The following is a 25,485-nucleotide window of genomic DNA, read 5'->3' on the forward strand; positions in this document are numbered from 1 at the left end:
ACTCGAGACTTCCGCTGACCGAGCTGGCTAACATCCGATGTAGCGCCCAGATAACTTGAATAGGGGTAAAATAATTTAATCGTGCAACTCTTCTAGACTTTCCAAATTTTATTGGACCGAATAGCTTAAATTATGACAGTACAACGAGTTATTTTGCGGGGGTTGTGAGGCCAACGTTTTACAGATGCGTCTTTCACAATGTTAGCTTATGGGAAAAAGTCTTTTTGGGCCCCAGTGCATCACGTGACGATGTAATTACATGGTGTGGCCACTATGAAAACTGGCTTCGAAGCCTGGCGCTCTTTCTGGGGCCTTGATCTCGACGATGAGGCCAGCTGTCTTTGTTGCAGAGGAAGTTCCGGTCAAGCCAACTGTGTTAAATACTCCACCTCTTCTTCTTTGGTTTTACTGGCGGACTAAAAACCACACCACCATCCACTGTATCGGAGTATATAACATCATGCTATTCAATGACGGGAGCGCATTCTTGAGTGAGTGAGAATGGGATGCGAAGCTCCAAAAATAGAAAATCAATATGTGGCAGCCATTGTTGATATTGTGACAGACCACCACAAGTAAATTAATGTGTGGGAAACACTGAAAGCATGCTGTGTGATGCACGCGTGTGTGGTGAGGTTGGTGGGGTTAGAGGGCTGATGGTCTGTGTGTGCTGTAAAATTACATTGTTGATTTGAAAATAAATTCGGATTTTATTTTCCTGGGTGGGTCTCAATTTACCTGGATGGGCTGCCCGAGTAGAGCCTATGTATGGGAAACACTGCATGTTTACTTCAAAATACAAGTTTTCAACATAACACATACATTGTTAGGATGTAATGAGTTTTGTTTGTAGTCAGCACCTAGGTTACATCTGACAAATTGTTACAGACCTGGGATCTGTATTTATGACAGTGGTGTTGCACTCAGAAAGTGTGTGTGTGTGAAATTAAATCTATATAATTTCAGTTAGACATAAAGTATTTAAAATCCAGCTTTGTTTACATCCATGTTCATTGGCTTTCAGTCTTCTTCTTCCTTATCTTTGTTGGCACATTGCAGCATATCTTGGTGTTTAACACTACCTGTAGATCAATTGTATAGCATGACACTGTTGGTAAGAGTGTGTGTTGTGTCATGTGTGTCCTCTCACACTCCTCAGGGAACCTGTGAGGACTGTCAAGTACAGCGACAGTCACAGAATATATTATAAAAAGTGGCAGACAGTGTTAAACAAGTGAAGCTGAGAATCTCGCAGGATTGTTGTGAGTGGGAGGCGCTGATTGGAAAATGTTCCAGCTTGATAATTCAGTATTTTGTTTTCTGAATGCTTCCGTCATTTATGGTTAACGAACTGGAAAATACCAGCCTATTACCTAAATAGTTTCAGTTAATTGCTGTCTGTGTGCCTGATGATTCGGGCGAGCTGGATAATTTCTTACTCACTCTGTAAGGGGCAAACAGAGAATAGTCAACGTACCAAAACAGAGGGAAATATTCAGCATAGAAATAATCGTTATGGTGGAAAGCCACAAAAAGTCCTGCTATGGCAATTTTATTCTTTCTCCTCGCTCATGTTACAATGATTCTTTACTGTAATGCATGCAAGTGCAGGATTCCTTTGTATTGGATAAATTATGGCAGAAATTAGTAGTTTTATTTATATTTACGGATAAGTCGTCACAGTGTTTGTTAGGCAGTATTGTGTTGCCCTAGTTTGGGTATCTTACACAAGCTCTTAAAGGGACACGTGTAGCAGGTGCACTTCATTGTAAATGAGAAAGCTCTGCCTCGAAACCCCAACCTTATTAATGTGGTTGTGCGGTGGTAATCTGATGAGATCACCTCAGTCAGTCTCTGCCAGTGTTCAGGACCTAAATGGCTTAAAGGCCTCGCACCACGCCAAAACAATTCACTCGTTTCCTGAGGGATTGTTCTCACAGCATGGCTAAATCCACTGCAATCGGAGACCTGGCTGAGCAGGCCTGCCTGCGCCAGACTACAACTGAAACCTGTGTGGACTTTTCTTTAGATGTGGTTTGCCTTTATATAGCAGGATCTGCAACATGTGTCATCACAGATTTAAGTCTCAGAGGGTTTGACTGTTGACAGCTAACAAACTTGAGAGAGAGTCGACTATCAAACTGTACCCCCTGCCCTTCAGAATAGACCAGCTCCTAATCTAGGGCACTGGTCGGTGTATGTGTGTGTGAGTGGCTGGGCTGAAATAAAAGACTCCACAAGGATGGAGGATTTTCAGGACAAAGCCTGACGAGTCATTCATCTTGTCACAGAAGAGAGATTACATGCAGCCGGTCCTTAGATACAGCTGTAGTGCCTGAAGACAATGCGCTGAACCAGCTTTTTACCCCTATAGAAGGAATAAATTATCAAGCGGCTGGCAACCAGAAAAGTGCGCTTTATTCTTAGAAGGATGTTGAAAAGCTGCAGCACTGCTTCGTGGAGAAGGGAAACGTAGGGATGATAACATGTTGAGCGGTTGCCAAATGGAGCAAATGAAAACGAGGACCGTGCTCTTTTATGCCTTAATTTAATTGTCATTGTTCCAGAGCTAGTTTAGCATTGTTTTAAGTCAAGACAGAAACTTGACTATAAACTTTACTACAGAGGGAGTGTTCGAATGCTGAAATTTTGTTGGAAAGTAACATTATTTCAATATTTTTACCATAATATGATATAACTTGGAACATTTATCAGTAAACTACTACTCTAAACAATGGCTGTAATATCCAATAACCTCCTGACATTTCAAAACACTCCCGAGGCCTGTACTTCCTCATGCTTTATGATTAAAAGTAAAATGCATCATCAAATGCTGCACCCACTCAGTGGACTTCCCTGTCACATCTCTCTTTCCCAGGTCGGTGAACGGGGTGTACAGAATTGGTCTCTTTGCTCTCAAGGAGATCACCAGCGGCACTGAGCTCACCTATGACTACAACTTCCATTCCTTCAACACAGAAGAACAGGTGAAGCACCAGCCATGTCTTTGAGCTCATTGAATAACAGTTCAGATAGCATTTCTATATCAGTAAGACCTTTTGGTCACTTCCACAACTCATTGCTTTTTTTGCACTTTCTTTTCTCGACAGCAAGTGTGTAAGTGTGGCTCAGAGAGCTGCCGGGGCATCATCGGAGGGAAAAGCCAGCGTATTAACGGACTGCCTGGGAAGACGGGAGGGACTCGGAGGCTTGGACGACTCAAGGAGAAGAGGAAGTCCAAACACCAGCTCAAAAAACGAGTGAGTGACGAATGTTATCATAATGTTTTGCTTAAGATCTTCTTTGACTTAAAATTATAGCCTAATGTTATCTAGCTATTGCTTGGCAGTGCCTTATCAAATATCAGGTACATTGTCTATGTAGGGCATGGATTTGTGTGTGTCTCAGAGGTACTCTTAGTGGGCCACAAGGTGTCTAAAAAAGTAGTTCACAATACCTTAAAGGGTATACTTTTGAATTAATGAATGGTATGACCTAAAATTTACACCATATCAAGGTATTTTTTTAAATATAGGCTTTCAGCAATGTCAGTGACATCACGGTTATAAGTATGTATCTTTATTTTTCAAATTCTGATCAAACTTGCAATAAAACTGGAGGAACACATAATTTCATGAGGCTAAGGGATGTTTTCTCTTAGTGTCTTGTTTTAATACTACTTTTTTTTATAATCTTCAGGAGGAAGAGTCGAGTGACAGCAACAAGTTTTACCCTCATCTCATGAAGCCCATGTCCAACAGGGAGAGGTAAACACACACACACACACACACACACACACACACACATACACATACATTTATTGTTGAATCACTGAAGGGTAGTATTTTTTTGTCAAACTCTAGAATATTATTTTAACTTGCCTCACCCTAACCTGAAAAAAGTCACCAGGATAAATGTAAACTGTTGTTGTCAGGACAGACATTACATCCAGTGATCTGTTGATCTTTAAGTATCCAGATCCGAGTCTAACAACAGCCATCAGTGCTAAAACAAATATTTAATCAAAAATCAAATCAAATCATTATCTTGACAGATATTTATTTGTCGCCCCCACATGTATTAGCTGATAACAGATAACATCTTTAGCAGGTGCAAAACAGGTTCTGTTGCTAATTCTTCAGGTGCATTAAGTGAAGTCTGTGTTCATTAACAGAATGGTGAGATTTTCTGTTAATAAGAACTCCCATTTGACATGTTGAGAGAAATGTTTGACATATGCCATCTTCACACTCCTGTTGCCTCTCCATCCATCATCAGGAACTTTGTGCTGAAGCACAGAGTGTTTCTCCTGAGGAACTGGGAGAAGATGAGGGAGAAACAGGAGCTGCTGAAGAGAGAGGGCGAGAGAGAGAGGGACGCCAGCAGCCTGTCCATATACACACGCTGGGGAGGAGTCATCCGTGACGACGGCAACATTAAGTCAGGTGACTGTGCAAGCTGAGAGGCGTGAAGAGAAAGTGATATAAATTTGAAAACACTTGAGAAAAAGCCTGTTTAAGTGGGTACAGTTGATAAACATGTTGGTTAAGGCAACACTTGAATGTTTCGTTGCTTGTAGATGTATTTTGTGAATTTCTTTTTATGCCTGTAAACAACTCGCTGAACATGTAACTGAAATGTGAGTTGCCTAAACTTAGGTAAATTGTGTAAAAACGAGATGCTTGTGCCCTGCAGATGTGTTCCTGACGCAGTTCTCGGCCCTGCAGACGTCACGGTCGGTTCGCACACGGAGACTCGCTGCGGCTGAGGAAAACACAGAAGTCACACGCACTGCTCGCCTTGCACACATCTTCAAGGAGATTTGTGACATGATCACCAGCTACAAGGGTTAGTGTCTTATGTTGAGAAATATACAGTTTGAGCTGCAATGATAATTGATTAGTTGTCAACTATTAAATTAATCGCCAACTATTTTGATAATCATTAATTCTTTCGAAAAATTAAGAAAAAAGTCAAAATGATCTGATTCCAGCTTCTTTAATGTGAATCTTTTTGGTTTCTTTGTTCCTCAGTGGCAGTAAACTGAATATCTTTGGGTTTGAGGATGTCATCTCCGGCTTGATTGACATTTTTCACCATTTTATAGACCAAACAGCTAATTGATTAATGGAGAAAATAATCAACAGATTGATCGACAGTGAAAAATAATCGTTCGTTGCTGCCCTACAGCATGTGTAGCCACCTGTAGTGATACTCATTTGTATGACCTCTAGCCTGATCTGCGGTCTGACCAGGATTTAAAACACATCTGTCAGTACCTTGATATTTAATATTTACTGAATGATAAGGCTCTGTGATTGAGAATTGATGACAGGCATGTCATTCTTTTGTTTTACTTCAGATTCAGCTGGCCAGACACTCGCTGCTCCGCTGGTGAACCTCCCATCCAGGAAGAGGTGAGAGTCTGTAAAAGTGCAAACCCGCATCTCTTCTGCTTCATTCATAATATTTGACTGTTTTCCAGACAGCAGTGTTATCAGTCTGTCAGTGTACAGCACCCACATAGTGTAACAGTTTTATCTTGTGCCGTACATTTCAGCTGTGACAGCCTGTGCTTTGATTCTCGTCCAGTATTGATAGTAATCACTCTGTCAAAACAATAACAGCTCATTATTTTTCTTACATGAGTCACTGTCATGGTCGGGCGCATGGTTTCTGCTGGGAGGCATTTGGTTTTAAATATTTTGCAGAGACTAATCCTGCTGTGTTTGTGTGCCAACAGGAACAGCCAGTACTATGAGAAAGTGACTGACCCTCTGGACCTGAGCACCATCGAGAAACAAATCCTCACCGGCCACTACAAGACCGTTGAAGCGTTTGATACAGATATGCTCAAGGTGTTCCGCAATGCTGAGGTAGGCAGGTGTCCCATCAGTTGTTTACATTAAAGGTGCGGCATGTAGTTTGGGTCATACATTTTTATCAGAAGAGAAAGATCTTCATTGACTGTTTTTGTGCCTAAGCAAACTAAATAAACAAACTCTCTTTGTTTTCATGACTGAATAAACAAACGGACATTGAAGGACAACAGAATTTTGTTCTGTTTTACTTTATATTTTATAAATAAAGTGAAACAAACATTCTGGGGACCTTATTTTTCTCTGAGAACAGCTTGTTTATTCAGTTGCATTATAACCTCATTATTGTTGTAAATATTAAAGTTCTGAATTTTGAATTTCTTCTCCAAAACTACATAGTGCCCCTTCAATGATTTCTGGCTATTTACCATTAGAACTGCAGAAACAAGATTTGTGTCTGTTTACAGTCATAATTTCATTTTTGTGTCTTTTAAGCAGCACATGTTGCTGGAAGATGAACTAAGTATTTTAAAGGATGAACCTAAGTTAGTCTCCAAATGAAAGCCCTTTGAGACCATAAAGTTTCAGGAACAAAAGATCACCTGGATCTGGATCTAAACTGGTGAAGCTTTTTCACTAGAACTTGTAGCTGTACCGAGTCAAACTGTTACAAACCCCTGTCTCCCCCTCATACAAGTTTGTTTTGTGATTGCGAGACTCAAGTCTGTGCAGCAGACCAGAGAGAAAGACATTTTGTAAAAGTCTCAGTGTGTTCAGCTCTCAGTACTATAGTAGCTTCTACCTGAATCTCCGTTGTTGTTGTTCTGCTGCTTTATAATGAAATCCTTTATATAACCAAATAAAGGGGGACTTTTATTGTGAAGAATTTGTAGGAAATTAAATGTGTTAACTATTGAATTATCTGAGCTGCTATTCATCGATAATACTGCAGAGTGAAGAGTATTTAGAGCCGCTCTTGACCACTAATCAAGACAAGTGCATCATTAGTTAAAGGCACGCCTTCAAGCAGGAAGCTCTGTTGTCATGGAAATGCAAATCCCTGCTGCGCTGGGCTGATGTGCCAAGTCTAACCGGGGAAAGCCGAGCCAGCACATGTGTTTAGAAAAGCCTCCAAGGAATCAAAACTCCTGGTGAGCATTCCTGTTTGTGTTACCACCGCATCCGAAGAACCGTAAAGATGAGGGAAATTAGTCAAATGTCAGATCACTGCTCCCTCTTGCAAGAATCACTTGCAAGCTCTCTCTACACCTGACGTTCTTCAGACGTTCCTACAGTGGAAATGGCCTTGAAGCTGGTGCTCAAGGTTGAACTTACTGAAAAGAGAGTCAGAACTGATTTTGAATTAATTTGTGCTAACATCATAATATTCGTCAACTAGATCATCATGCATCATTTAGTATCACCGTTATAAAGATTGCATGAAGGCTGAGGCTGCTGCTGCAGCATCCATTCTTTGTCGTTTAATACACCTCAATATCAAAAAGCCTCATCACAATGATTATTTACGCCATTATTGTGCAGCTCCAACACATTCTTCCTCCCACTCGTTTCATTCTTCCTGTCTCACACACAAACACCTCCCAAATGGGATATAACTTCATGACTGCTGATCCTCTGTGCACGCGTTGCAGGCTCTGTTGATTTACATCTGTATAGCTTAGCAGTTTAAACAAGTGCCACTTGAAACCTCTCAGAGGAGCTTACTCCTCCAGTCAGAGGAGTTTGAAGAGGACGTGTAAATTAGATTTCCCCATTGGTCCCAAGATCCTTTTTGCCGGACTGAAAAAAAGCATGAGGGGAAGTTGTTTATTGTTTGATGAAAGCTGTGGGGTGGAGCACTGTTTGCAGCTGCAAAGACAGTGTTGAATGCATCTTTCCCTGTCAGTGACCTGCAGGAAGTGGCCGTTAACATGTGGGCAATTCAAGTCAGAGTCTTGTCTGAGTGACTGAGTAATGAGGGTATAATTCTGGGGTGCGTTCATGTCATTTTATGTATGTCGTGTGTGTGATCTGGTTGTCCTTTTGTCATACAGCAGATGATTTCCAATCATTTTTTGGCCCAAAAATAAATAAATAAAGCCACTGCATTTGTCTTGTTTTCCTTCCAGAAATATTACGGCAGGAAGTCACCGGTAGGCAGGGACGTGTGTCGGCTGCGGAAGGCCTACTACAGTGCTCGTCACGAAGCCGCCGTCCAGATTGATGAGATCGTGGGCGAGACCGCCAGCGAGGCCGACAGCTCGGATTCGCTGGAGCGTGACCATGGCCACCCCCAGCACGGAGGAGGGCCGGGCCCCCACGACAAGGATGACGACATCATCCGTTGCATCTGTGGAATGTACAAGGACGAAGGCCTGATGATCCAGTGTGAAAAGTGCATGGTAAGAGGCGCGCTGCTCAACATAAACAACTGAAAAAAGTGTGTGGAAAATCTATATTTTTATGAGCACCTGTTTCAGTGAGGGCTTTCCCCAGAGACTTCACCTAACTAAGGAGTACTTTGTCTGGGAAGTTTCTCAGTGGATAGTCATTTGTGTATTTTTAGATAAAGGAAATGATATTGATTGAAACTTTCACAGTATGAATCAATGAGACTGTTACAAATCTGTTTGTCTTTGCTAGTAACAGTCTGTTCCAGCTGGGTCTTTTGCTTTTGTGTGATTCATCTCTTGTTTTTGTCACTGCAGGTGTGGCAGCACTTTGACTGCATGCGGTTGGAGACTGAGGTGGAGCACTACCTGTGTGAGCAGTGTGAACCTCGGCCTATAGACAGGGTACGTCTAATACTGAACTTAAAACAGTTTTCTTTCTTCCTAAATTAAGGTTTATGTCACCTTAGTCCCTTTCTGGACTCAAATGATCATCTTCCATCTAATCTCACCCATATGTTGTTGCTGTTACAGGAAGTTCCCATGATACCCCAGCCTAGCTACGCCCAGGCTGGCTCTGTCTACTACATCTGCCTCCTTAGAGATGACCTGCTGCTACATCAAGGTAAAGAAGCAACAGAAAGTTGCAGTCCTGAGCTTGTAAATGCTTGGAAAGGTCCAGTTTCTGCGCTTTTAGAGCAAATTAACACCCCATGAAAATCTTGTTTCTGCTGTTCTCCGGTGGTATTACTTATCAAGATTTTGTATTGCGCCACCTGTGTGAAGATCATAGCACTATTATGGGCCAGAGATGTTATACTCTATCAAGCTTTAGTTTCTTGGAAATTGCACTATTGCAGACCTTGAACCTGTCAGTGTCTGTGTCTCATGTGCAGGTGACTGTGTGTATCTGATGAGAGACAGCAGACGCACACCTGAGGGCCAGCCTCTCAGACAGTCGTACCGTCTCTTGTCACACGTCAACCGAGACAAACTCGACATCTTCCGAATCGAAAAACTCTGGAAGAACGAGAAGTAAGTGAATCAGAAGTAGTATTCTGAACAACTAGCGGTAGTGTGTTCCATTACACTGTTTGATTTGCTGGCCTTTTCTGTGTCCACTCAATCTCTAAAGGGGTGAGAGGTTTGCCTTTGGCCACCACTACTTCCGTCCTCACGAGACACATCATTCTCCATCACGGCGGTTCTACCAGAACGAGTTGTTCCGCATGCCGCTCTACGAGATCATCCCCCTGGAGGCAGTGGTGGGAACCTGCTGTGTCCTCGATCTCTACACTTATTGCAAAGGTGAGAGGAAACAGACACGTGCTGGATTACAGCATTTTTACACCAGAATTAGTTTGTAATTTCCATCGTCCCGTTCATCATATACGTGACGGAAAAACAGGGACCAGTAGAAAGCAGCAGATCATATACCTCATCAGACTTCATCCAGAAGACATTGAACTTGTTTAAAAAAATCTTAATGAGTAACATTCTGAATTAGATGCATAGTTTGTCCCGGAGCTAATGATGGAAGTAACTGAGTGAGACATTTCGCTTCTGTCTCATCTCTGTTGTGAGTTGCACATGCGCAGTACTGATAAGGCAGTGGGCAAGGATCGGGTATTGACAAGAAAGCCACTGGCAAGATTTTCTTCAACTACTGCTGAGTTTTCCCGGTTGCTTGAGTGAAGATCAGTGAACTGTAGAAAATAGGTGTCAATGTAAATTTTTTATATTAAAACAGGACAGTGCTGATAAATTAAAGTTAATAATTTCTTTATGGCTCCACTCTAACCCTTGACAGACAGCAAGTATTTTTTGAATTTTGACTCAAAATAGCGGCTGGCTAATGCAAAGTTTTTTCCTTCCTACAGGACGGCCGAAGAATGTAAAGGAGCAGGACGTGTACATCTGCGATTACCGTTTGGACAAGTCGGCTCACCTGTTCTACAAGATCCATCGCAACCGCTACCCAGTCTGCACCAAGCTGTACGCCTTCAACCACTTCCCCAAGCGGCTCACGCCCAAAAGGGACTTCTCGGTGAGAGTGATGGGGGTCCTGATTGGGTGGGGCTGCTGCCATACTGGGATCTATTACTGATTTATAAGCACTGAAAGATATTTTAAGAGAGGAGCTAATATTACAGCCCAGGGCACATTTTGCCTCAGCAGTGTTTAGGCAGCCTGTGGCACAATCACAGGTGAAGGTGGGGCTAACAGAGAAACAAATGAGAGAAACTGCAATGCACAAACCACATCCTCTGCGGTGAACCACATACATATTACTGATTTGTAAATTGTGGTTTGGTTTCAGCACGTTGACAACTATTATTGTTGTGGCTAATTGTTCCCAGAGTAAATTGGAGATAGATTACAGTCTCCCATGCAAATTTCTAATCAGTTCTTGGGGGATTCTTTTTTTTTTTTAAATCCTGTTTAGTTTTGTTTGTTTTATCTCCTTGAAGGACCAGATGGATGAATTTCTTTACATTAAATCAGTTCAAATCTGTGTCAGTTGTGTTCATCACAGAAACTGAAATTGTGATGACTTTGTGAAATTTTTCTGTGATTTCTTAACCATGTTGCACTGATATTTATTTTCCATTTGCAAACCCATAAAAAGTATTTGCATACACAATTTGACAAGGGTCTAACTGTGACATTTTTGCAGCCTCACTATGTTCCCGACAACTACAAGAGGAACGGTGGCCGCTCTGCCTGGAAGAGCGAACGACCCAAAGGAGTGGGGGGCTGCGATGACGATGGCTCTTCTTGCGACCGAGGTGACGACTTCCCACCTGAGGGTGAAGACGGGAGAGGAGTGGAGGACGACATGGACATGGCTTCAGAGGATCCAGAACTTCTCTCAGCCAAGCCCAGGAGAGCGGAACGGGATGGTGATGGGGATGATGATGAAGACGACGAGGAGGACGAAGAGGACGGGCAGGACTCTGAGGAGCGCAAAGAGCTGGAGGACAGTTCCGCAGAGAGGATAGGGGAGATGCTTGAACTCCCGTCGTCCTCTGCATCCTCGCCGCTACACCACCCAGTGTTGGGCAGGAGGGAGGCCCAGAGGGAACGGCTAAATAAAATCCTGCTGGATCTGCTGCACAGAACTCCCAACAAGAATGGTGAGGGACCGGGAACAAAGCAGGGGGGTAGGTCAACAGATAAATTAGGGTTAACTTTTCTGATCACCTGTTGTGACACATCATTCAAGCATGTTGGATGTAACATTTTTATGCTACTTCTGAGTGGCCAAGCTCAAAGTTGTGGCAAGAAACTGTCCATTACACATTTTTTAAAACTCTCTGTTGCATTCATCTAGCAGATTGGAACCTCGGTTTTCAGATCTGCTGTTTTGTCGAAGTCTCCTCCCATGCAGTGTTCCAGTCTGTTGTTTTATTTCATCAATCTGCTGACTAACATTCCTAAAAAGTATCTAAAGCTAGACCAACTTTGAAGATGAACAATGAATTGATCTTGCTAAAGATTGTTGCCTACATAGCCAAAGCCAAATGGCAAAACTTATTAAAAACACATAAATGAGCCACACTGTTCCTCCTGGTGACATGGTCCATCACTACAATATACATAGGCTCCATTTACTTTGAGTCGATCGCACATACACCATTCTGCTCCCACAAACTACAGCACCGGTGTATTAACATGCAGCTGAAAAATAGTTCCCAGAGGTGTACTGTTTATCCCTGTTTGCTAAAAAACACAGTACCCAGCGTTTTTTATTTTAATGAAACTATAATTGTGAGCCATTTGTCAAAGATATACAAACAATATACAGATGTATGGATGTATGCCACTCGTGTTCAACTCAAGGAAATGCATTGGCTTATGGATGGATAGAAAATCCACCGCTAACATGAGAGAGAAGTTGATTTTCACGGTTTTATATGCACATGGAGCAGTATTGAGACAAAAACAGGAAAAAGTAGAATGGCACTCAGTAGAGCACATACCTCCGCCAAGGCCTAACAGCCCTCTTTTGGACTCACTCAAAGATATCAGCCAAATAAATACGACTGATTTTTTTTCCATCAAGATCCATGCATTCCCAGAGAAATTGATGAAAATGGCCTTAAATGATTTATCTCACAATGTTAAAGAGTGTGAGAAAAATGTCCTGGATCCGTCCATTTATCCGGCTCCACACCAAAAGTTATTGGGGTCTAATCTGGGCTGAGACCCATCCTCAATCCACATTTTGTGGAAATCTGTTCAGTAGTTTGTGTCTAATCCAGTTGACAAACCTACCAACAAACAAATGGACACATGTGAATAGATAACCTCCTGGGTGAAGGTAATAGTGGATGGCTACAAATAAGTGAAGATGTTAGCCTGCCAGATGTTAAGCCACTTTTGTGAAATATTTTGTTAAACAACGTATGAACCATTAACGTTATGCATTCGCTCTAGCTATAAATAAATAAAATTTAGTTCATCAGTCAGTTAGCGTGTTTATGCAAACATCCTGTGGCACATAGCGCATATGCGCTGTCCAGAATTCACTGCAAGATATTTATTCCAGACCCAATAAAACAACGGAGGAGGGGTTGGGCACACACATCACATGCATTATGTTGATAAATGCAGATGCATTCATTTCTCTCTCACTTTGTGTCTGTAGTCACGCTCTGTTCAATGTCCCGCCCACACCACTATTTGATTGGGTAAATGTCACAAGTATTAATCAACAGTGAAGTCGCAGTGACTGGGCTGCGGTGAGAGCGGAGCTGTGCTCGCAGGGAAAGGAGCTGATATTTTCCAAAATAAGCATCATAATCTTATGATCTAGTTCTATTATACAAGATGCAGTGTCCCTGTTACACCACTGAAAATACACAAAGTCAAAAACCTACGGGTTTTTAATCAATGGAGGCAAAAGTGACAAACTTTATGTCCGAAAGTATTGAGCAACAAACTAAAACATTGATTTGGTCTTTCAATTGGATTCGTTGACAATAACAAAAATGTAGAATATAGCCTTCTGCTTCACTGTAACATCCTTCTAAAAGGCACCACCATACTCTGTCTTCAAGAGGAAAGCATCTGCAGGAGGTAATGAGGGAGCATTTGCTGACAAAGCACGACAGGAAAACATAACAAGTTTGAGTTTTTATCTGTGTATTACTTGTACAGATAAGTATATCAGTATACCATAGAAGCCAAAAAGCAGGTGGTTTCAGAGAGCTACACACCCTGCCAGGCTCACTGTTATAAAGGAAGTTGCCAACTCTGTCAGACTTTTTGAACACTTTTAACCTTCATCAGACAGAGGATGCCTTTCTAGTTTCTCTGATATCATACCCTGTGTCAGCTGTTTCTGTCTAAGCTCCTAATCCGCCTTCTCTCTTTGTGTTCTTCCAACAGCCATAGATGTCACTTATCTCCTAGAGGAAGGCGCAGGGCGGCGGCTACGGCGACGGACACTTGGATTTGGTGATTTCGTGGGCAGAAAATAATGTCGATATGTGCCTGTCAAGCACACTGCCTTTCACTTGTGAGCAAGCAGGCAGAAAATGGAGAGACAGCAAGAAAGGGAAATGAGCATTGTTGGTTGTCCGACCATTAAGGACAACAATGCGTCCCTGGGGGCCTCTTCCAGTTTACCTCTTCCAAGACTGTCATCTCAACTCTGAGAGGGTGGAGGGGGTTTGGAAGCGCTGACTCCATGGCAATTTCAGCTTTTCAAGAGTTCTCAAGGAGCACGAGGAGAGAGCTGACCCAGACTTCTTGCTTATTTAAGTAGTATGATGCAAAACCTGTCTTTTTTTTAATGAACATAGGAGAAAACCCCATGCACTTAAATGCATTGAATATTACAGACATGGGTAGATGAATTCCACTAGCAAGCATCAGAAATGATGGTACTGAATAGGGATGGATGGAGGGATACGTTTCAGTAGATGGGGATGTGAATGCTGGAGAATTGTTCCCCCTGGTGGGACCTAGCTGCAATGACAAAATATATCAGATGAGTGAAGAGTTGCGCCGAGACCGTGGTGGGAAAATGGCATAGGAGAAATGTAAGTTGAGCAGTGTGCTCAGATGCTGCTCATTAGAAAGAGAGAACGAGGGCGGTGAACTGCACTTTTGGTACCATGGATATTGTGAAGCTCTGTGTAATGTATCTATAATGAAAACACACTAACACTCTCACAGTATTGGATGATGCAGTCTGAAAAAAAAAAGCAAGTTAAAAAGTCTATTATCTTTTTTCCTGTTATACTGTAGTTACTTATGTAGGAACAGAAGAGGCTTGGGGTGTGTTTGTTTTTAGAGTTAACGGGTGGGGAGGGGAGGATTGAGTGTGCGCTTTTTTGTCAGTCAAAGTGTCTTGTTGAGGTTTTAATTTTTTTATTTTCTTGTGAGGCAGTCAGCTTCGCCCCTCTATTTTGAAGTAACATGATTCACCAGCTTAACTAAATCAGGCGAGCGGGGCGGACACCGGCTTTAACGCCTTACACAGCCGTGCTCTCCGACTGCCTTGTGTGCGAGTGTGTGCGTGCGTGCACACTTATTGTGTGTCTGTACTCTGCCAGATTTCTTGAAGATATACCTTTTTAAAAAAAAATTGAAAAAAAAATTAAGGGCTCGATGGCAATTAACAGTTTTAAGAAAACTATGGAAAACAATACTTAACATGAAATGTATCGTGATGGTCATATTTTCTTATATTCTGTGAGACGGGTGGGGCGGTGTATACTGTATAGGGGGAGGGGAAGGGACTTAAGATCTTTTTTTGTCTTTAAAACTATGTTCCTGATTGCCATGGAGAATGTTTTAAAAAGAAATTGTGATATTTGATGAGATTTTTCCCCCAAATGCCTCTGCTAAAAAGGGACAGCCTGCAATGTCCCTGTGCGGTAAACTGACAGAGAAGTGACAAGAATGAGACACTGATGGATTTAGAGAGAGCGAACGGGAAGCTGTACAGTGCCAAGTTATGTAAATATACACACTTTACATTGAGGAGTGTCTCCAAAAGCAATATCTTGAAAAAGGATTTTGTTTATTATTGTACTGTACAGGACTCAGCCCTAAATGTATTATGATTATTATAATAATGATAATATTATAATTTCTTCCGTTTGTATTACTATAATGAAGACACTTAAGCTCGGAGGAAAATGATTTTTTTAAATGTCCATAAAATCTCACCTTAACTGTCCTGACGACATAAAAACTTAAGCTGAGTTTTCGTTGCCTATAAATGAAATTCATCTATGTACTGCATGAGCGAGAAGAATGTCAGACGGACACAGAAGGCATTGGGACATGACAGTGACTCAGCAACGACATCTTTGTCACTGAATATTGTTAATAATATTACTTTTAAGGAGAAATGTACTCCTTGTTTTTTGCTGCAAAGTGTTGAACACTAAAAAAACAAACCAACATAAAAATGTTATGATATTTTTAAACAGTGACAGAAGCAAAAGTAAAGCTGTCAGCCCGATATCATGTTATTATTTTTTGCTTTTCTTTCAAATAGGAAATGGTTCCGTTTTGTGATAGAAGTCATTGTATGATGCTTGTACTTGTATTTGTGTGTTTTTGTGTGATTCGTTTAGTTATTTTTAGACAATCACAAAATAAGATGCAAGCATTGTAAATGGCAGACTGGCGGACATTTTGTGATGTGTACAGTTTGTCAAAAAAAACTTCTTCCACTCGTTAAAAGTTTGTAATTATGATTCTTAAGTCATGAAAAATGCTGTTGGTTTTTACTTTTTTGTTTTATATTTGTTTTTTTTTTTTTGTTTGTTTTTTTAATAAAAAGCACTACATTATTGTGAATACACTTTGTTGTTATGCTTTGAGTCTTCCGAAGTTTTCTAGAAGAGTTATGACAAGTATATATCTACTTGGAAATGTTATCGATCTGATTTCAGTGAGCTTTGCGGTATGAAACTTACTGCCGTACAGTGTCACTCTGACTGCTGTTGCTAAAAAGTAATAGAGATGTGGACAACATTTCAGAGAGGCTTATCATCAATTTAATGCCCTCAAAATTAACTAATCTGCTTTTCGTATTTTGCAGCACAAACATCTTTAAAGACACAGACTTTATTTGATGATGAATGGATAATTTAGCTGTCAAAGCCTTTTTGTCAGTACAAAATACTTTATTCCAGTCTTTTCACAATTTGTGCAGGTGATTTGTACTGTGCCTGCTCTACTGAAAGTTCAGGACTGTATTTTCTGAAATGAAAACCTGATCTTCACAGTGATATATGAGTGAACTTCTCCCTTCACAATCAACCAGCTGTTGTGGCTGCTCCCGCTCCAGTTTAAATGTCGAAAATAACAATTTCCTTATCTTAGAGCAACTTCAGATGGTACAAACATGGACCACAATCAAAAATCAACATGAATTTAAAATACTGATCCTCAAGATTAGAGACTGGAGGCTGAAAAGAAAAAAATTGAGTAGAATCTGTAGCCATTTTGGCTCCAAATGTTCATTTGAAAACTCTCGCGATATTACAGCAGTGCGATTATAGATGAGTTCAATGACAGCCTACCCGTGGTACTGATATTCTTGGCACTGATAGCAACTCAAACGCAGCATGAGCTACTAAAATATTTTCCAGCAAATTCTTAATAAACGATAACTTTCAAATATACCAAGAGCAAAGGGAAAAGTTTAAAGCAAGTACATGGCCAGAAGTCTCGCGAGAAACCCGCAGGTTGGACTGGGAGTTGGTTACCATAGTGACGCCAGTGTCACTTCATCTAGCTAACAGTAAAACGGCGTCAGCTCACTTATCTGAAGATTTAACGTTATCTCGCTGGTGTATTTCGACTTTAAGACAACGATGTCTAGAAGGAGACCAAAAGAAAAAGCAAAAAAGGCGAATGCTGAGGACGAGGTCTCGAGAAATACAGGTTAGCTAAAAGATGAGTGTTTTATCGGCAAGTAAGAAATCAACTTCAGTTAGCGTTAGCTGGCCAGCCCCTTCACTCGGCCCAGTGTTTACATCACCCTGTTGTTTGTTTGATTTACATAAAAACAATGTTTCTTCATGGTGACTTCATGATATTAGTAAAAGATTATGATAAAAATAATAATACTAAACTGAAATGAAATAGAAATACTTAGAATATGTACAAATATGTACATGTGCATGTACTTTTCAATTATGGAAGTAAGTTCTAGTCGTAGAGTAGTTTCATTCACACATTCAATAGCTTTTCACACATTATTGCCAGAGCAGTCTGGACCTTATCCCACCATATGCAGGACAGATGGCAGGGAAGCAGGAAAACGCTGGATTGAAGCATTTTAAGAATCTTAACAGACGTCGGGGATGAAATACCTTTTCTCATTCACTAGCTTTTTTTGTGTGTAAGGAGCATGATATGACAACTCATTGTCACTTTTATAAACTGGCCTATCTGTTGTTTTTAGGACAGACTCCAAATGAAAAATGTCCAGCTCTGACCTTTGGTAAGTAACCTCATCGTGCTGTCTTCAGTAACAGAGGAGGGTTATATGGTCGGTGCCTTAAACCCTCTATCCTACAGATGAATATCAGTGCTCAGGCAATGTGGAGATTGACTTCCCTGCGCTTTGTGCTCTTCTGGACATGAAGGAAGATCTTCCAACTGTCAGCACCAAGCAACCAGCTTCCTCCACCACTGAAATTGAAGGAGGGGACACAGGTAAACAAGGATCACTGACCAAGGGACAGACAGACACTTATAAAACTAAACTGTCTTTCTGTATGCTGTAAGAGACACTTAACTAACTGACTGACTGATTTAAAAACATAAACCGAAGAAAATTTAAAAACAGAGGAACATTCAGTAACTGGAAATATACTTTACTGTACTGTATACATCATTATATAAGAAGTTTGAATGTATAGTAATTGTTCTTATTTATAGTCTTAGCTTCAGTTCACTCACAATTATCACAATTGTACCTACAGAGGAAAGTGAGTCACAGATAGATGCTGTATCTTCCTGGTCTAAGCCATGCATCCAAGTGGAGCTGGAGAATGAAGACCCCATCAGCGCCAAGAACTTGAAGGTTTCTGGTGAGAACAAATCATCACAGATAAATATTTACAGCCATTTTTGTCTCTGGTTTGACATTTATGTCTTTTTAAATCTGACATCCTAAGTTGTCTGTGCCCAATATTGCCCCTCTGTAGTTAATATTGTTCAGTATTTCTGCTGAATGTTGGAGAAAACATCATCTGATTTAAAAATACACAGGATGGAAGGTGGATGAGCAGACTGCCAGAGTGCTGCAGAAGATGCTTCCCTCCTTGAACAAGCTGCAGAGCCTCCAGTGAGTAATGAGCTGACGGGGAAAGGTACACTCCTGTTACAGGGAACAGGGTTACAGCTGTCACTGTTTTTGTTCTTTCTTGTTTATGTAATCTTGTCCACTGTGGTGCAGGTTTTGGCAGGCGGGACTGACAGATCAAATGGTAATCTCCCTTGTCAACACAATATCACTGTGCTCCAACCTCAGGTGAGTGGATTCTACTCATTCAAACTTTTGTTTGAAGCTCCCTGTGTGCCTGTGGATGTGAAACTATGAGAGAATTCAGACTTGGTATTAACATCCTTCCTCAGTGATTCAATCACAAGTGGACAGCTTTAGGCATTAACATGACCACTTGTAATCAGATCGGAAATTTCTTCATGTATCCATGTATACACATGTCCTTATTCCACAACTCACAACATTTTTTTAAGGGAGTCTGGTCACTTTCTCCACTAGCGTCAAAGAAGTTTCCTATATTGGTTACTGTTTACTGTATTTCCCAAAAGTTTACATGTTTGATGAAATCATCTGAAACAGTGTGTTCAAACAGCCACTAAATGTTGGCAGGTAAGACAGGTCGAAAGGTTAAATCAGACAGTGTCTTCACAAACATCTGCTGTGAACATTGGCAGGTTCAGAGAGCCCAAAACACGTGGCGTACATTACGGTAAATCACATGGAAATCAGACAGTGTGTATTCCATTTTGGATACACATGTGCGTAGACTGCTAAAAAGTGGTCACCTGTGGCCCAGATCACCTCAGAATGTAGTCTGAGTGATCGGATCTCGAATGCGTCCTCACATTTGTACTAAGAGCTCTCCACTTGTGATCGCATCACTCAGGATGCATGTTGTTACCAGGTCTGAACAGCTTCTAAATTTGAGTGCAAGTTGGAAAATGAGTGTTGCAGAGAAAACTACAGCACAGTATGTCAAACATCATGAGTCAAACACCTGATCCTTCCCCTCCTCTTTGTTTCATGTAAGAGCTGTGACAGTGGAGGGCAACCCTCTTCCAGAGCGAAGCTTCCATCTTCTTCTGTCTGAAGATAGCATGTGAGTTGCCAAGAAGTTACATATCTCACATAGTAGAACAAAACTTGTTCAAATAAACAGTACCCTAATATTTCACTAATAAACAGAATAAAAGCCCAATCAGAGCAAATATGCCTGTTGTAAAAGTCTGATCCAGACCGGCCTAAATAAATTGTCAATCAGATTGAGAGGGATTGGTGTTAACCTTTGGTAATCCGTTCAAGTAGGAAGATATTAGCGCCTAATAAGCATTTAAACGCTTAATCTTATAATTTCTCTCTGGTTGGAATAAAGAGACATTATATTGTCTGAGTTTAGGTGAGGACGTGATGTCGCCCCATCTTTAAAATTGTATTAACACGTCCAGTGAATTAATAAATACAGTTACAGTTAAGTTGGAAAAAAATCTCTTCTTCGGTTGTATTTCACTTTAGAGGCTTTACAAGGGGCGGAACCACTTTGTGCATGTCTATTTGTTGCACCTACCACAACCACACAGGACTGAAGAAATATTGTCTATGTAACCGCAGCTATTAACATGCCTGATTCATGTTTGTGTTTTGTCAAGACTCACTCACTTGTCCCTGAGAAATAGCCAGATAGGAGACGAGGGCGCTCGTCTGATTGGGTCGGCTCTTTCAACACTCAAATCTGCCAACAAGAACCTCTTGTCACTCAACCTGGCATTCAATTCTATTGGTGATGCAGGTGCTGAACATATTGCACAGGTATAACCTATAACTGACTCCATGTTCACCGTATATGTTCCCCTCATGACCACTGAAGTGTTCATCCTGTTGTGTCTCTCAGGGTCTGCGGTTGAATTGTGCTTTGCTCATTCTCTCGCTCTCCAACAATCAGATCGGAGACACAGGAGCTACTCATCTGGCTACGGTATCCATTTACATGAAAGACTTTAACCTGGGAGATAATGCATTTCAATCAGTGGGGAAGTTGTTTTAAATTATATTCAGCTTATTGCCTTATTTCATGTGATTTAATAAGCATCCGCACCCTTTACCATTTCCATCTTCAGATACTTGGCGAGTTTGCTCTCACTCATGAAGAAGTTGTGGAGAGGAGGAAGCTGCTTCTGGAGAGAAAGCAGTCTGTAAGCGCAGCAATGTCAATTAATACCCTCACTATTTTCTAAACACATTTCAGATTCTCTCATTCTATTTTTGCAGCCGTCTATGAGGGTCGATTCTAACCCGTCACCTGCTGGCCAACTTCCCTCAGTGCCCAGCAGCACCTCACTGAGCGTCAGCAAAGGAGAGAGCAAAGGCAAGAAAAAGGTAATGTGCAAGACAGACAGTAAAATGAAACTGTTCCAGTTCTGATTCCATCTGTGGCTTATAAATCTTGGGACAAATAATCTTGAGATGTTTTACAGCACAGGAAGCATTGAAAAAAGAAGAGAAACCAGCTGCCATCAAAGAGAACCAAAGTCTAACAAGAAAAGTAATCTGTGTGTGTGCTTACGCTTTATAAAAAACATCATTAATGAATGGTAGATTTATAGTTGATTTAACTTTAGTTAGGAGTTTTTTTCTACTGTTAACAGCAATAATACTTTATAAAGCTTGCTTAGCTTTTATAAAGTATTTGATTGTTTATCCATCATGTTTTGCAGCACTGATTCATCAAGGAAACCCATGGAGTTTCCTCTTTCATAGGGCCGGCGGGCAATGGTTGTAGCCAAGCTCAACAAGCTCTTTTGTTGTTCACGTTCAATGGATAATATATTTCTCTGAAAAAAAGTCACTATTGCTTCAATGTCCTCTGTTGTGATTGGACACATCTACACGGTCACTAAATGAAATATAGGATTACATCTGTTTTTTCCCTGAAAAACGCAGAGGATAATATTTCTAATCAACAGTTATAGCTTCCTTAGGAAAGGTCAGATGTAGACAAAAATTAATATGCAAGTCAAAAACATCCATGCGTGTCAGACAACGCAAATGTAGGATTGGGGCTTTAAATGAGCCAGACTAAAACTTGAAGGTGCAGTGTGTACGCATTTTAGTTTACAACATTCAAGAATGAACTAAACTTATCAACAAAATGCTTTTTTGACTTTTGCAAAGCAGAAATAGTTTCGACTACCTGCACAGCTATATGGTGCCCTCTATTTGTTTTGAGTTAAAGAGGTTAAATTCTGTTAGTTCTTTTGAATCAGACGATGTATGGCACATGATGCTGACTGCTAGAATAGGTAAGACTAACAAAAAAAGCCAAAATTGTTCTTGGTCTTTGAGGGTTAATTATGGTTAATAAAATTGTTACCATGTTTTATTAAACTCTGACTGACAGCAGCTGTGTTGATCTTTTCGTTGCTCTCCTAGCTCCAACAAAGAGAAACAACTTACAGCACAGGATATACCAGACACATATTTTCTGTGCCATATGGAGATAAACATGCACAATACATAATGCTTTTAATAATCCAGTTTTACTTTCTTTTTTCTGCAGGATAAATCAAATACTTCCATAATTGAGGTTTGTTTGATACAATTGTATTCACAATGATGGATATGATTTGATTATACACTGTCATGCACTTGTTTACTTCTCTCCCTCTCAACCAGCAGGTGGAGGCGGTGGAGATAGTGAACCCCCTGCTGGACCAGTCGGTGCAACGCAGGGACGGTGAGCTTATTCTGCCTGGAAACACAACTCTCACCTCCCTCAATCTGGCAGGTCAGTAAATGTGGTGTGTTCATCTCAGCCTTATATATGATTTTAACCCTTTTTGACATTTGTTTAGAAAAAACATTTATAAGAAATTAGAAATAGGAGGTTTATTATTTACAGGCCACGCTGGATTAATGAAATCATTAATTTGTTTTGTACAAGCTGGACGCTAATTAGCAGCTCCTTCCTCAGGGCTCTGCACAAAATAAATAATGAAACCTTGTAAAGGCCATTTGAAGAGTTAATTAAAATGGTTTTGTGTGTGTGTGTGTGCGTGCGTGTGTGTGTGTGTGTGTGTGTGTGTGTGTGTGTGTGTGTAGGGAACAGAATTACAGAGAAGTCGCTGCCTCTGTTCCTGAAGTCACTGGAGATGCAGGGTGATGAAGGAGGCCTGCTGCGTCTCTGTCTGCAGGTTTGCTTCACACACACAGCGAACAGTGAACTCTTGGTTGGGAAAAAAATAACTTTCTTGAGACTTTGACCAAATGACTTGAGTCTGGCTACTTTGAATTTTGACTTTTGATCTATTAAAGTACATTTTTTCCTGCCAGAATCATTTTAATTTGACTTAAGTAAATTTCACCTATGGAAACACGCTTAGTTCTATAGTGCTTTGTTTTATTTGTACTTCTACTGGAGGAAAACATATTTTAACTTAAATAGTCAGGTCACATAGTTTAGGCTTCCTCTGTATTGTGACTTGGTATGAATACACCAACTTTTGATGAAATCTAAGGTGTTACAGAGAAACACGAAGATGATTTCTAATCTCTCTTTCAGAGAAACCGCTTCTCACCGGATTGTGAGATTCATGTGAGGATAAAGGAACTGATGGCACTCAGAGATCCACTCGAAAAAAACACATCCGAACCGACAGAAGTGGAGGGACAGGGGGCATAGTGCTGACAGAATCGACCTTGACTTCTACACAGTTCATGTATAGTTTTAATAAGGTTTCTATGATTAAAAATATGATATGTATATTTTCTACTGTGTCCTCCCTTGTGGCTTTGTAACACATGAGATGAACAAATGGAAGTATTAACAGTTGAAGTCTTGTGGTGCATAAAGAACAAGAGGACAGTTTGGCACATTAAAATCCAGCTGCTTAGTGCAGGACAGCTGATCAGGACTGTTTACAGATCCATTTTACTGCTCTGTTTTGCTCATGGGCAGAATTTACACCAAGGACAAAGACTGAACAGTCAAACAGTACTTAATATAGAGGAACCATTGCTGTTACATCACAGTTCTCAGCCAGTGGGAGAGACACCCCAGTGTTGAAAGTTTGGCTGGTGCATGTGTTAAAGTTACTGTCTTTTCCTCATGAAATCCCTTCTTTGTTTTTACATGGGGTCTCCTTTCTAAACTTCAGTAGATACACAAAGAACACAAAGAGATAATTCCACACTTAAACAACCATGATAATGAAGGTACCTATTTCATTTGTCAATTCCAGGCTGCTGAAGTCTAATATTATATATAGCTATACAGCTATTATATATAGCTTTAGCTGAACTGTAGAAATGTATGTCTCCCATCTCTTTCATTGGAGTGTTGACAGGAGGAAGGATTACATTGAAACAGAACACTTGTAATGTAGAAGAAGGAACTGAACTCTGTTGCACATCTTATGCTGAGGACGGTTTGTCAGCTGCTTGCCCTGAAGTGCCACCAGGTGGCCCTCAAATAAAATGAAAATATGAACTCTTTCAGGTTCCTCGGGTCACTGTTTGGTTTTAACATATTAAGTGTGTATAGTCCAACAAGTAGGAGAGCAGTAATAGATTTTGTGATTTGGGATTCCAATAATGATATTAGGAACTGTATTTTAAAGTGATTGTATTCTATTTTCCAAATGCACTGTGTGTATATTTGCACTACTCAAAATTAGTAAGGGATATTGGGATTTTTTTAGTGTTTCACTTGATTGTTTATTCTGTGACATAACTGGATTTTTATTCAAAGATTTGTGAATATTTTTGGTCCCCAAAAATAATGTGACATTTCAGTTGACTTTTATTGCATATCAATGCACATGCATATATGCACCCATATCCCAATATCTCGACCTTATTTTGAGTAGTTTATCTTACTTGTGCTTTTCATAGAAAAATACGGAAGCCCTAAAGGGCCATGCATTCATACATTTTATTTCCTCCATTTTCCCGTGATAACGAGTTATTTCATTTGTTTTCTCGAGATCTCGAGTTATTATCTCGAAATAATAACTGCCGTTTCCCGAGATAAGGGGATAATTTTCTCGAGATCTCGAGATAACGGAACTTTGTTTTCCCGTGATAACGATATAATTAATTCGAGATCTTGAGAAAACAAAACGATAGTGTAGTATATTAAATCATTGCAGGAAACATCATTCAGTGTAGCAATGTCAGAGGAGCAGGAGCATATCGATCACCGCGTCACATATATTTTCAATCAAGGCCTGACACAGGCTGAAATAGCATTATGCCTTGCTATTACAGATAATATACACATTAGTGTGCGTAATCTAAAAAGACGGTTAGCAAGGCTTCAGCTGTATCGGTGGCGCGATCTCGAGATAACAGTCATTATCTTGAGATCTCGAATTAATTATATCGTTATCTCGGGAAAACAAAGTTTCGTTATCTCGAGATCTCGAGAAAACAAATGAAATTAACTCGTTATCACGGGAAAACGGAGGAAATAAAATGTATGAATGCATGGCCCTTTAGGGCTTCCATAGAAAAGACATACATACATGCATACTTTTTATTTTGGTCAAAACGGCCATTTTGTTGTGCATATTTGGACATTTGTGGACACAAGATAGCTATACAATTGTTCTTTTTTACACTTTATTGGGATAGTTCATTTTATCAATTTAATACAAGGAGAACGGGAAACAGTTTTTCACCATAAAGGCTGTATTCCACACAATAAACAACAGAAATAAATAATAATAATAAAAAAACAAAAAATACAGTAAATTAATAAAATTGCACAATAAATAAAACGTAAGGACAGCAAGTAATAAAGAAAGTATAATATATGAGAATTTTTTTTTTTAAATATCTGAATTATTTATGATTTGGGAGTAAATAGACGTCAAATATGTTTTAAAATCGGTATCTTAGGAAAATATAAAATTAGAATAATTGTTTTAGCCATGCCATTTCGTGGATATAATATTTTGCCAACATATTAATCAAGTTAATTTGAATCTGCCGTCGATATATAGAAGTTATCCCG

General features: G+C 40.3%; 2 protein-coding genes across 5 annotated transcripts in view; both read left to right on the forward strand.

Moving 5' to 3' along the window:
• ash1l (ash1 (absent, small, or homeotic)-like (Drosophila)) overlaps positions 1–16,037 on the forward strand; it is a 32,762-nt gene extending 16,725 nt beyond the window's left edge. For 3 of the 4 annotated variants that reach the window (XM_073482809.1, XM_073482810.1, XM_073482811.1), the window contains exons 13-27: positions 2,879–2,987; positions 3,111–3,260; positions 3,700–3,767; positions 4,279–4,445; positions 4,696–4,848; positions 5,363–5,417; positions 5,744–5,876; positions 7,949–8,221; positions 8,528–8,614; positions 8,744–8,834; positions 9,106–9,244; positions 9,345–9,517; positions 10,090–10,256; positions 10,887–11,373; positions 13,604–16,037. In XM_073482809.1, coding sequence (XP_073338910.1) covers positions 2,879–2,987; positions 3,111–3,260; positions 3,700–3,767; positions 4,279–4,445; positions 4,696–4,848; positions 5,363–5,417; positions 5,744–5,876; positions 7,949–8,221; positions 8,528–8,614; positions 8,744–8,834; positions 9,106–9,244; positions 9,345–9,517; positions 10,090–10,256; positions 10,887–11,373; positions 13,604–13,695 — 2,344 coding nt within the window. In that variant the 3' untranslated portion in view covers positions 13,696–16,037. The remainder of the gene's footprint in view (positions 1–2,878; positions 2,988–3,110; positions 3,261–3,699; positions 3,768–4,278; positions 4,446–4,695; positions 4,849–5,362; positions 5,418–5,743; positions 5,877–7,948; positions 8,222–8,527; positions 8,615–8,743; positions 8,835–9,105; positions 9,245–9,344; positions 9,518–10,089; positions 10,257–10,886; positions 11,374–13,603) is intronic. The other variant, XM_073482812.1, reaches the window with a different exon arrangement.
• A 988-nt stretch (positions 16,038–17,025) lies between these two features.
• On the forward strand, positions 17,026–23,241 carry lrrc71 (leucine rich repeat containing 71). Its single transcript, XM_073484461.1, is given in 15 exon segments — positions 17,026–17,125; positions 17,649–17,687; positions 17,765–17,902; positions 18,172–18,279; positions 18,461–18,536; positions 18,594–18,722; positions 19,507–19,575; positions 20,123–20,282; positions 20,365–20,448; positions 20,591–20,666; positions 20,770–20,849; positions 22,030–22,056; positions 22,146–22,257; positions 22,572–22,663; positions 23,032–23,241. Coding segments are annotated over 15 exon segments (1,380 nt in total). The 5' UTR covers positions 17,026–17,055; the 3' UTR covers positions 23,152–23,241.
• Positions 23,242–25,485: the final 2,244 nt, after the last annotated feature.

This window comes from Pagrus major, chromosome 16 (genome assembly GCF_040436345.1).
Source record: "Pagrus major chromosome 16, Pma_NU_1.0".
In the NCBI taxonomy this organism is placed as follows: domain Eukaryota; kingdom Metazoa; phylum Chordata; class Actinopteri; order Spariformes; family Sparidae; genus Pagrus; species Pagrus major.